We start from the raw sequence: 12,237 nt of genomic DNA on the forward strand, positions 1-12,237 counted from the left end.
GGGAGAAGGCTCTCACTGTCCACCCTATCTAACCCCCTGATCATTTTGTATGCCTCTATTAAGTCTCCTCTTAACCTTCTTCTCTCCAACGAAAACAACCTCAAGTCCATCAGCCTTTCCTCATAAGATTTTCCCTCCATACCAGGCAACATCCTGGTAAATCTCCTTTGCACCCGCTCCAAAGCCTTCACGTCCTTCCTATAATGCGGTGACCAGAACTGTACGCAATACTCCAAATGCGGCCGTACCAGAGTTTTGTACAGCTGCAACATGACCTCCTGACTCCGGAACTCAATCCCTCTACCAATAAAGGCCAACACTCCATAGGCCTTCTTCACAACCCTATCAACCTGGGTGGCAACTTTCAGGGATCTATGTACATGGACACCTAGATCCCTCTGCTCATCCACACTTCCAAGAACTTTACCATTAGCCAAATATTCCGCATTCCTGTTATTCCTTCCAAAGTGAATCACCTCACACTTCTCTACATTAAACTCCATTTGCCACCTCTCAGCCCAGCTCTGCAGCTTATCTATGTCCCTCTGTAACCTGCTACATCCTTCCACACTGTCGACAACACCACCGACTTTAGTACCTTCTGACTCACCAATTTGTTCACACTGGCAGAGACCTTTTAATTGTTCTGACTGTGAGAAAACATTTAAAAGCAAAAAGGATCTTCTGAAACACCAACACACTCACACTGGGGAGAGGCTATTCACCTGCTCGATCTATGGGAAGGGATTCACTCGGATAGCTCATCTTCTGAGACACTATCGAGTTCACACTGAGGAGAGGCCATTCGCCTGCTGTGTGTGTTGACAGCAATTAATTGATTCATCCAACCTTCTGATACACCAATGGGTTGACAATGGGCAGAGACCGTACACTTGCTGTGTGTGTGACAAAACATTCACTCAGTTATCCCATCTGACTACGCACGAACTTATTCACACTGATCAGAAACCTTTTAAATGTTCGTACTGTGAGAAGGGATTTAAAAGTAAACAGAATCTGCTGAAACACCAGCGAGTTCACACTGGGGAGAGGCCATTCAACTGCCCCGCATGTGGGAAGGCATTTGCTCAGTCAAACAACCTGCTCAGTCAAACAACCTGCTCAGACAGTAAGTTCACAGGCAGTATCAGGGTTTGGATTCTGCTGTTATTGCTACCGTTAATCACATGCAGGACTGAATTATGTTTGGACGTCTGTTTTGTGTGGGGTTCCACAGTTTTGTGGTGTATATATCAATGATTTAGAGTGAAATATAGGCCATAATTAAGAAGTTGGTGGATGGTACAAGTTATTTGTGTGTTTGACAGTGCAGAATAAAGACGTGGACAGCAGGAAGATATCATTGGACTGGGTCTTCAGCCAGAGGGTGGTGAATCTGTGGAACTATTTGCTGCAGAAACCTGTTGACGTCAAATCATTGAGTTTATTTAATAGAGAGATAGATAGGTTCTTGATTAATAAGGGGATCAGGAGTTATGGGGAGAAGCCAGGAGAACGGGATGAGAAAAATATCAGCCATGATTGAATGGCGGAGCAGACGCGATGGGCCGAGTGGCCTAATTCTGCTCCCATGTCTTATGGGTCAGATGGACAGAAAAATGGCAAACGGAATTCAATCTGGAGCAGTATGACATCAAGAGTTTAGAGGGTAAACAAGAGAAGAGAATGAAGAATAAATGGGATGATGCTGAGAATTATACAGGAACAGTGACCTTGGATTCAAAAACCACATTTCCTGAAGGTGGCTGGACAGGTAGATCAGGTGGTCAAGAAGGCATTTGGGACACTTTTCTTTCTTGTCTGAGGCCCAGAATGAAAGAACAGGGAGATTATGTTTGAACTTGATAAAACATCGAGCACAGCTAGAGTGCTGAGTACAGTTCTGGTCACTACATTAATCAACCATGAGGTAAAAATATATTAATCAACCAATGTAAAACTAAAGACATATAGTTACATACAGTGTTCATTTAATCAAATATAGGGGATAAAGATAACACTAACAAACAAAGGATTGCAACAGTTAAGAAATCACATTTTTTTCAGTAAATTAAGTTCTGAGGTGTTTGGATAATACTAATAATAATGAAAAGCATTTCAGTTAACTCCATAAAACAAGGTGACTTCAGCACAATGGTAAAAAGCTGATAAACCGTTATTTATTTTGAAATGAAATTTATCCTGTTTTACTTAATAGTCAGATAAAATAAAGGCATGGTACGGCATCCTGGTCCCGTGGAGAGCACATCCAGTCCCATGTGGGAAAAGCTGGACAAACACAAGTGGGGCTCCCGCTGGGTCCTCCAGTTCCGCCCCTGATTCACTCCCATTGGCTGCAGAACCTGCCGCTCCCGCTCGGTCCTCCAATCCCGCCTCTCATTCACTCCCATTGGCTGCAGGGTCAGCCGCTCGCACTTGGTCCTCCAGCCCCACCCCTCATTCTATTGGTCCAGAGTTTCCGTCAATCACCCGGGCGTGTGATCTGGAGCATGCGCAGTGTGAATATGAACCTGACCTCAGGCCGCCATGTGGAAATTCTCAGCCGTGAGAAGCTGCCGTGTGAGCGGGTGGAATGGAGCCGGTGGGTGGGTCGGAAAGGAAAGCTGCAAATACACCCCATCAGGCTCCAAACCCGAATAAGAAGCTGGTCCTGGGTTCAAACCAGCGGTCACTGTTGGGGCTCTTTCCGCTGGGTCTGGGAGGCTATGAAGGCAGTTATTAGAGGGGAGTTAATTTCTATTAGGTCCCATAGAGAGGGGGAGGCTGGTGGGAGAGATACTCAGAGTAGACCCAGGAAGTACTCGGAGACCCCCGAGGGGGAGCTGCTGAAGGAGCGCCGGAGACTGCAGGCGGAGTTTGATCTGCTGACCACTGGGAAGGTGGCGGCACCGCTGAGGAAGGTGAAAGTCTATGAGTATGGGGAGAAAGTGAGTCGGTTGCTGGCGCACCAACTTCGCAGGAGAGAGGCGGCCAGGGAGATTGGGGGAGTTAGGGATAAGGCAGGTAACACGGTCTTGGGCCCAGAGAAAATCAACAAAGTCTTCAAGGAGTTTTATTGTAAACTGTACGAGTCAGAAACTCCGGTGGAGGGGAATGGATGAACAAAGAACAAAGAACAAAGAAATGTACAGCACAGGAACAGGCCCTTCGGCCCTCCAAGCCCGTGCCGACCATACTGCCCGACTAAACTACAATCTTCTACACTTCCTGGGTCCGTATCCTTCTATTCCCATCCTATTCATATATTTGTCAAGATGCCCCTTAAATGTCCCTATCGTCCCTGCCTCCACTACCTCCTCCGGTAGTGAGTTCCAGGCACCCACTACCCTCTGCGTAAAAAACTTGCCTCGTACATCTACTCTAAACTTTGCCCCTCTCACCTTAAACCTATGCCCCCTAGTAATTGACCCCTCTACCCTGGGGAAAAGCCTCTGACTATCCACTCTGTCTATGCCCCTCATAATTTTGTATACCTCTATCAGGTCGCCCCTCAACCTCCTTCGTTCCAGTGAGAACAAACCGAGTTTATTCAATCGCTCCTCATAGCTTATGCCCTCCATACCAGGCAACATTCTGGTAAATCTCTTCTGCACCCTCTCTAAAGCCTCCACATCCTTCTGGTAGTGTGGCGACCAGAATTGAACACTATACTCCAAGTTGAACACTATACTCCAAGTGAAGCAATTTATGGACCAATTGAGGTTCCCAAGGGTGGACGAAGATCTGGTGGAGGGACTGGGGCCCCCGATTGAGTTGGAGGAGATAGTTCAGGGCCTAGAAAGTATGCAGTCCAGCAAGGCCCCGGGTCCGGATGGCTTCCCTGTAGAATTCTACAAGAAATTCTCGAAGCTGCTGAGCCCACTCCTGCTGAGAACCTTTAACAAGGGAAAGGAGAGAGGAACCCTCCCACCGACGATGTCGCAGGCACTGATCTCGCTCATCCTCAAGAGGGAGAAGGATCCGCTTCCATGTGGGTCCTACAGGCCGATATCGCTCCTGAACGTGGATGCCAAACTGATGGCTAAAATTTTGGCTACTAGAATGGAGGACTGTGTCCCAGGAGTGATTGATGAGGATCAGACGGGTTTTGTCAAGGGCAGGCAATTGAACACAAATGTGAGGAGGCTCCTAAACATTATCACGATGCCCTCAGAAGGAGGGGACGCAGAGGTAGTTGTTGCAATGGATGCAGAGAAAGCCTTTAACCGGGTGGAATGGGAGTACCTGTGGGAAGCATTAGGTAGGTTTGGATTCGGTGAGGGATTCATAGGGTGGGTCAAGCTACTGTATCAGGCCCCCGTAGCAAGTGTATCCACGAGCCGGCTGAGGTCGGAGTATTTTAGGCTGCACCGAGGGACGAGGCAGGGGTGCCCTCTATCCCCGCTACTCATTTGCCCTGGCAATTGAGCCGTTGGCCATAGTGCTGAGGACTTAAAGGAACTGGAGGGGGCTGGTCCGGGAGGGGGAGGAGCACCGGGTTTCGCTCTACGCATACGACCTGCTATTGTATATTTCGGACCCGCTAGGAGGGGATGGAGGAGGTCATGCGGATCCTAAGAGACTTTGGGAGCTTCTCGGGGTACAAGTTGATCGTGGGGAAAAGTGAGCTGTTTGTAATCCACGCTAGGGGTCAGGAGGAGAGACTGGGGGAGCTCCCGCTCAAGATGGTGGAGAGGAGCTTTCGTTACCTAGGTATACAGGTGGCTAGGAACTGGGATGCCCTACACAGGCTCAATCTATCTCGGCTTGTCGAGCAGATGGAGGGAGACTTTAAAAGGTGGGATATGCTCCCGCTTTCCCTGGTGGGAAGGGTGCAGACCATGAAAATGACGGACCTCCCCAGATTCCTGTTCGTTTTCCAGTGCCTTCCCATCTTCATCCCCAAATCCTTCTTCAAGCAGGTGAACAGGATTATCACGGAATTTGTGTGGGCAAACAAGACCCCGCGAGTTAAAAGACAGTTTTTGGAGCGCAGTCGGGGGGAGGGCGGGAGGGGGGGTTGGTGCTTCCGAACTTCTGTAGCTACTACTGGGCGACTAATGTGGCCATGATCAGGAAATGGGTAATGGAGGAGGGGTCGGCGTGGGGGCGGCGTCATGCAAAGGCACCAGCCTAGGGGCACTAGTAACGGCACTGCTGCCGTTCTTGCTGGCACGATACACCACAAGCCCGGTGGTGATGGCGGCACTGAGGGTCTGGAGTCAGTGGAGAAGGCACAGGAAGGAGGAGGGGGCCTCAGTTTGGACCCCGATACGGAACAATCATCGATTTGTTCCGGGCAAGATAGACGGGGGGTTTCAAAGCTGGCACAGGGCAGGCATTAGAAGGCTGGGAGACCTGTTCATAGACGGGACTTTCCCTAGCTTGAAGGCGCTGGAGGGGAAATTCAGCCTACCCCCTGTAAACGCCTTCAGATACCTCCAAGTTCGCAACTTTCTCAAAAAACAGGTGGGGATATTTCCGTTGCTACCCCCTCGCAGGACACAGGACAGGATGGTGTCTGGCATCTGGGTAGGAGAAGGGAAGATGTCGGACATCTACCAAGAACTGCAGGAGGCAGAGGAAGCCCCAGTGGAGGAACTGAAGGGCAAGTGGGAGGAGCTGGGTGAGGAGCTGGATGAGGGCCTGTGGGCTGATGCCCTCGGCAGGGTAAATACCTCATCATGTGACAGGCTCAGCTTAATTCAGTTTAAGGTGGTACACCGGGCACACATGACGGCGAGAATGAGCAAGTTCTTTGGGGTGGAGGACAGCTGTGCGAGATGTTCAGGGAGCCCAGCGAACCATGTCCATATTTCTGGGCATGCCCGGTGCTTAAAGAATTCTGGCAGGGCTTTGCAAGGGCTATGTCCAGGATTTTGGACACGCGGGTGAAGCCAAGTCCAGAAATAGCGATCTGTTGGTGTCATAGGATCCGGGAGTGCAGGAAGCGAAAGAGGCCGAGGTTTTGGCCTTAACCTCCCTGGTAGCCCGGAGACGGATCTTGTTAATGTGGAGAGACGTGAAACCCCCGAGTGTGAAGACCTGGGTCAGTGACAACAACAACAAAGAACAAAGAAATGTACAGCACAGGAACAGGCCCTTCGGCCCTCCAAGCCCGTGCTGACTATGCTGCCCGTCGAAACTACAATCTTCTACACTTCCTGGGTCCGTATCCCTCTATTCCCATCCAATTCCTGTATTTGTCAAGATGCCCCTTAAACGTCACTATCGTCCCTGCTTCCACCACCTCCTCCAGCAGCGAGTTCCAGGCACCCTCTACCCTCGGTGTAAAAAAACTTGCCTCGTACATCTACTCTAATGTACCCCTCGCACCTTAAACCTATGCCCCCTAGTAATTGACCCCTCTACCCTGGGGAAAAGCCTCTGACTATCCACTCTGTCTATTCCCCTCATAATTTTGTAGACCTCTATCAGGTCACCCCTCAACCTCCGTAGTTCCAGTGAGAATAAACCGAGTTTATTCAACCGCTCCTCATAGCTAATGCCCTCCATACCAGGCAACATCCTGGTAAACCTCGTCTGCACCCCCTCTAAAGCCTCCACATCCTTCTGGTAGTGTGGCGACCAGAATTGAACACTATACTCCAAGTGTGGCCTAACTAAGGTTCTATACAGCTGCAACATGACTTGCCAATTCTTATACTCAATGCCCCGGCTGGGTTTCTCAGCCTGGAGCGAATAAAGTTTGCCGTGAGAGGGTCCTTGCTGGGGTTCTTCCGGCGGTGGCTTTCTAGGAGAGCGAAGGAGACTTATGTAAGGCTGAGGAAACAAGGTTCAGACAGGGCGCTGGAGGGATACAAGATAGCCAGGCGGGAACTGAAGGGATTAGGAGAACTCAGAGAGGGCATGAAAAATCTTTGGCGGGTAGAATCAAGGAAAACCCCAAGGCCTTTTACACATATGTGAGAAATATGAGAATGACTAGAGCGAGGGTAGGTCCGATCAAGGACAGTAGCGGGAGATTGTGTATTGAGTCTGAAGAGATAGGAGAGGTCTTGAACGAGTACTTTTCTCCTGTATTTACAAATGAGAGGGGCCATATTGTTGGAGAGGATAGTGTGAAACAGACTGGTAAGCTCGAGGAGATACTTGTGAGGAAGGAAGATGTGTTGGGCATTTTGAAAAACTTGAGGATAGACAAGTCCCCCGGGCCTGACGGGATATATCCAAGGATTCTATGGGAAGCAAGAGATGAAACTGCAGAGCCGTTGGCAATGATCTTTTCGTCCTCACTGTCAACAGAGATGGTACCAGGGGATTGGAGAGTGGCGAATGTCATGCCCCTGTTCAAAAAAGGGAATAGGGATAATCCTGGGAATTACAGGCCAGTTAGTCTTACTTCGGTGGTAGGCAAAGTAATGGAAAGGGTACTGAGGTATAGGATTTCTGAGCATCTGGAAAGACACTGCTTGATTAGGGATAGTCAGCAGGAATTTGTGAGGGGTAGGTCTTGCCTCACAAGACTTATTGAATTCTTTGAGGAGGTGACCAAGCATGTGGATGAAGGTAAAGCGGTGGATGTAGTGTACATGGATTTTCGTAAGGCATTTGATAAGGTTCCCCATGGTAGGCTTATGCAGAAAGTAAGGAGGCATGAGGTAGTGGTAAATTTGGCCAGTTGGATAACGAACTGGCTAACCGATAGAAGTCAGAGAGTGGTGGTGGATGGCAAATATTCAGCCTGGATCCCAGTTACCTGTGGTGTACTGCAGGGATCAGTTCTGGGTCCTCTGCCGTTTGTGATTTCCATTAATGACTTGGATGAGGGAGTTGGTGGGTGGGTCAGTAAATTTGCAGATAATACGAAGATTGGTGGAGTTGTGGATAGTAAGGAGGGCTGTTGTCGGCTGCAAAGAGACATAGGATGCAGAGCTGGGCTGAGAAGTGGCAGATGGAGTTTAACCCTGAAAAGTGTGAGGTTGTCCATTTTGGAAGGACAAATATGAATGAGGAATATAGGGTTACCGGTCGGGTTCTTGGCAATGTGGAGGAGCAGAGCGATCTTGGGGTCTATGTTCATAGATCTTTGAAAGTTGCCACTCAAGTGGATAGAGTTGTGAAGAATATAGGGGGGATGTCAGAGGTAGGTTCTTTACCCAGAGAGTAGTGGGGGCATGGAATGCACTGCCTGTGGAAGTAGTTGAGTCGGAAACATTAGGAACCTTCAAGCGGCTATTGGATAGGTACATGGATTACGGTAGAATGATGGGGTGCAGATTAATTTGTTCTTAATCTAGGACAAAAGTTCGGCACAACATAGTGAGCCGAAGGGCCTGTTCTGTGCTGTATTTTTCTATGTTCTCAATGTTCTATATACATGTTGGATCCAAACTCCCGGATCATCTGTCTGTCTCTCTGGATGAGATTCTGTTTGTCTCTTGTATTTCACTGTGACAGGGCAGAGACCCGATTGAAGGGATTAAAAAAAAAAGGGGGAGTTCTGGGAAAGATGGGCAAGAGTTTGGGAGGTGACAACATGTTCAAAGAGTTTGGAGAGGAGAGGGAGGTTGAAGATGGAGCAGTAATTTGTAAGGATGGCAGGGTCACGGCTTTGTTTTATTGAGGAGGAGATGATGGCAGATTTGAAGGACAGAGGGACAGTACCTGAAGATAGATAAATGTTGACAATATCCATTGTTGCTAACTTTTGGTTGGTTCAATTTGCTCTGTTTTATAACCTTTGCTCTAGAGTCGCCAGGTATCTAAGGCCTAGACTTAGCTTCGGAACTGGCCCACCAGGTCAGGGGAACAAATGGCCTTTCGTTCGGTCCCGAGTCTGTAGGATTCAAAAGCTGGTATGGACTGGTAGCTAGGAGCGCCTATCTCGTAGCGTGCGTTGACTGGAGACTTACTTGGTTGTTGTGGCAGCTTAGACAGTTCACTGTCCAGGGTTGGTTCGCTCCTGAGTGACCTTGCCAAGAAGACCGATTTGAACTTGGGGACGCTACTTTATAGTCCCCAGGGGCTTCCTGCCGTTCGGGGCGGACCCCATACCTGGTTCCAAGTGATTGGACTTCGCTCCGATCACTTGGATCGATTTCTCCAATACTGGAGCTGTTCTCTGATCGCTGGGCGGTCCCTCAGTGTCCGTTGACCTTCCTTTGTCTTGGCTCCTGCTGGCGCCGAGGAGTCTAGCTTGGCCTTATTCACCTTAAATGTTTCAATTGTACCCGGGATCGCTCATTAGTATGCAGGTGGCTGCTGGTTTCGGTGCTGTCTGGGCTTCTGCAAAGTCTAATACACAGGAAACTTTGCACCTGCTAGTTTTTGCCTGTGTTGGCAGAATTTCCCTGCAGCCTTTGTGGATCTCCATTTTAAGTTGGGAAGTGGCCAACCCAGTTGGCTACACCATGGACACAGGGTAGTTGTCTGATCAGTACCTCATAGGGAATAGGGTCGATGGAGCAGGAGCTGGGTCTCATGGACAAGATGAGCTCTCCCATCATGAGGGGAGATGGGAGAGAAACTAGAGAAAGATGTGGGTTCAGGGCTCAGGAAAGGATAAAATTTAGAGACAGTTTGGTCCGGTGGGCTCGTGGAAGGGAGGGAAGCAGCAGAGGCAGCTGATCGGATTTACTCAATCTCAGTTACAAAGAAGCTCCACAAGCTCCTCACACGTCTTGTTGGAGGTGAGGATGGAAGAGACAGGGGAGAGCGAGAGTACTTCAAAAGGAACTAACTTGTGTCAGAGATATTAAAAAGTTTCAGCACTCTGCGTATTTAACACAAATCTTATTTATTTGACTTTTATCCAGAATATTAGCCCCTGTAAATGGCCTGGAGTTTGTTATTAGCAGAATGAGACCCAAATGAACATGGTTCAGTCCTGAATGTGAGGAACAGCAAAATCCAATCACTGTGGTTACTTGTGGCCTCGTTGGTGTCTCAGCAGGGAGATTGAAGCGGTGAATCTCTTCCCACATTCGGAGCAGGTGAACGGTCTCTCTCCAGTATGAACTCGCTGGTGACTCAGCAGGTTGGATGACTGAGTGAATCCCTCCCCACACTGTGAGCAGGTGAACGGTCTCTCCCCAGTGTGAATTCGCTGGTGCCGCTGGAGGTGGGATGACTGAGTGAATCCCTTCCCACACTTGGAGCAGGCGAATGGCCTCTCCCCAGTGTGAATTCGCTGATGTACAGTGAGCTGAGATGAGTGTCTGAACCCAGTCCCGCAGTGAGAGCACCTAAACGGTCTCTTGTCAGTGTGAACACGGTGATGGCACATCAGATCCCCAGAACGTTTATAGCACTTCCCGCAGTCAGGACATTGAAACGGTCTCTCATCAGTGTGAACTCGTTGGTGTCTCAGCAGATCGGATGAGCGAGTGAATCCTTTCCCACACTCGGAGCAAGTAAACGATCTCTCTCCAGTGTGAACTTGCTGGTGCTTCTGCAAGGCACATGAATCACTGAATCCCTTCCCACACTTGGAGCAGCTTAATGGCCTCTCCCCAGTGTGAACTCGCAGGTGTTTCCGCAGGACCGATGACTGAGTGAATCCCTTCCCACACTTGGAGCAGGTGAATGGCCTCTCCCCAGTGTGACTGCGTCGATGAATTTCCAGCTTGGATGGGTAAGTGAATCCTTTCCCACAGTCCGCACATTTCCACGGTTTCTCCTCAGTGTGACTGCATTTGTGGCTTGTGAGGGCTGATGATCGAGTGAATCCTCGTCCACACACACAACTCGTGTCCGGATTCTCCCCACTGTGAACGATGCTTTTTCCTTCCATGTTCAAAATCCGATGATATTCAGCAATGATAAATTGAGGACTCTGTCAGATCCGGATGTGATGCTTGGTTTGAGTTTCTGGACTTTGAAGCCTCCCCTTCGAACACCCTGTGAAACTGATTGAAAACAGAAAATAGGGAGTGAGAGAGAACCCATAAAACACAAAGGCAGGTTGTGAAATTGAGCTGAATGAATCTGGTCATTTGTGGGGCCGGCACTGGGAAAAAGTGACCATGAAAACTGCTGGATTGTCATAAAAACCCAACTGGCCTCTTTGGGAGGAGAGAGAAAGAGGTGAAGAGGGATTTTGTATCTCTACAAGACATATGAAGAGAGTAGTTGGCAAAGCAAATTCGATCTTAAGCTTCATAATTAGAAATACTGATACCGAAACAGGGTAGCTAGGCTTCCGGTGGCACGGTGATTAGCACATGTTGTCTCACAGTGCCAGGGACCCGGGTTCAATTCCGGCCTTGGTGACTGTCTGTGTGGAGTTTGCACTTTCTCCCCGTGTCTGCGTGGGTTTCCACCCGGTGCTCAGGTTTCCTCCCACAGTCTAAAGAAGGACAAATTATGTGGATTGGCCTTGATAAATTGCCCCTTCGTGTCCAGGGATGTGCAGGTTAGGTGGAGCTATGGGGCGGCACAGTGGTTAGCACTGCTGCCTTACAGCTCCAGGGTCCCGGGTTCAATTCAATGGGCAGCACAAGTGGATAGCACTGTGGCTTCACAGCGCCAGGGTCCCAGTTTCCATTCCATGCTGGGTTACTGTCTGTGCGGAGTGTGCACATCCTCCCCGTGTGTGCGTGGGTTTCCTCCGGTTTCCTCCCACAGTCCAAAGACGTGCAGGTTTGGTGGATTGGCCATGATAAATTGCCCTAAGTGACCAAAAAGGTTAGGAGGGGTTATTGAGTTATGGGGATGGGGTAGAAGTGAGGGCTTAAGTGGATCGATGCAGACTCGATGGGCCGAATGGCCTCCTTCTGCACTGTATGTTCTATGTATAATTCCAGTCTCAGGTGACTGCCTCTGTGGAGTTTGCATTTTCTCCCCGTGTCTGCGTGGGTTTCCTCCCACAGTCCAAAGATGTGCAGGTTCGATGGGTTGGCCATGCTAAATTGCTCTTAGGGTCCAAAGGTTAGTTAGGGTTACTGGGTTAAGGGGACAAGGTGGAGGCATGGTCTTAAACCTAAGTAGGGTGCTCTTTCCAAGGGCCGGTGCAGACTCGATGGGCCAAATGGCCTCCCGCTTCACTGTACGTTCTATGATTCTGCACTGTAGGAATTCAATGAATCTTTATGAAGCTCTGGTCACCACTCTTCAGGAAGGATGTGAAGGTTCTTGGAGAAGGTGCAGAGGAGATTTACCAGAATGGTTCCAGCAAAGGAGGTTGAGGGGAGATTTGATTCAGGTACACAAGATTATGCCAGATTTCCATCGGGTGGACAAAGAAACTCTGTTTCCATTAACTGATCGTACAAG

General features: G+C 49.2%; 1 protein-coding gene across 1 annotated transcript in view; it reads right to left on the reverse strand.

Annotated features, from left to right (window-relative positions):
* LOC140421797 (uncharacterized) overlaps positions 1–12,237 on the reverse strand; it is a 76,002-nt gene that overhangs the window by 25,834 nt on the left and 37,931 nt on the right. Inside the window, exon 3 of the mRNA XM_072506689.1 lies at positions 9,994–10,871. Within this exon, the coding sequence (XP_072362790.1) occupies positions 9,994–10,756 (763 nt within the window). The 5' untranslated portion in view covers positions 10,757–10,871. The remainder of the gene's footprint in view (positions 1–9,993; positions 10,872–12,237) is intronic.

This window comes from Scyliorhinus torazame, chromosome 5 (assembly GCF_047496885.1).
Source record: "Scyliorhinus torazame isolate Kashiwa2021f chromosome 5, sScyTor2.1, whole genome shotgun sequence".
NCBI classification, from domain to species: domain Eukaryota; kingdom Metazoa; phylum Chordata; class Chondrichthyes; order Carcharhiniformes; family Scyliorhinidae; genus Scyliorhinus; species Scyliorhinus torazame.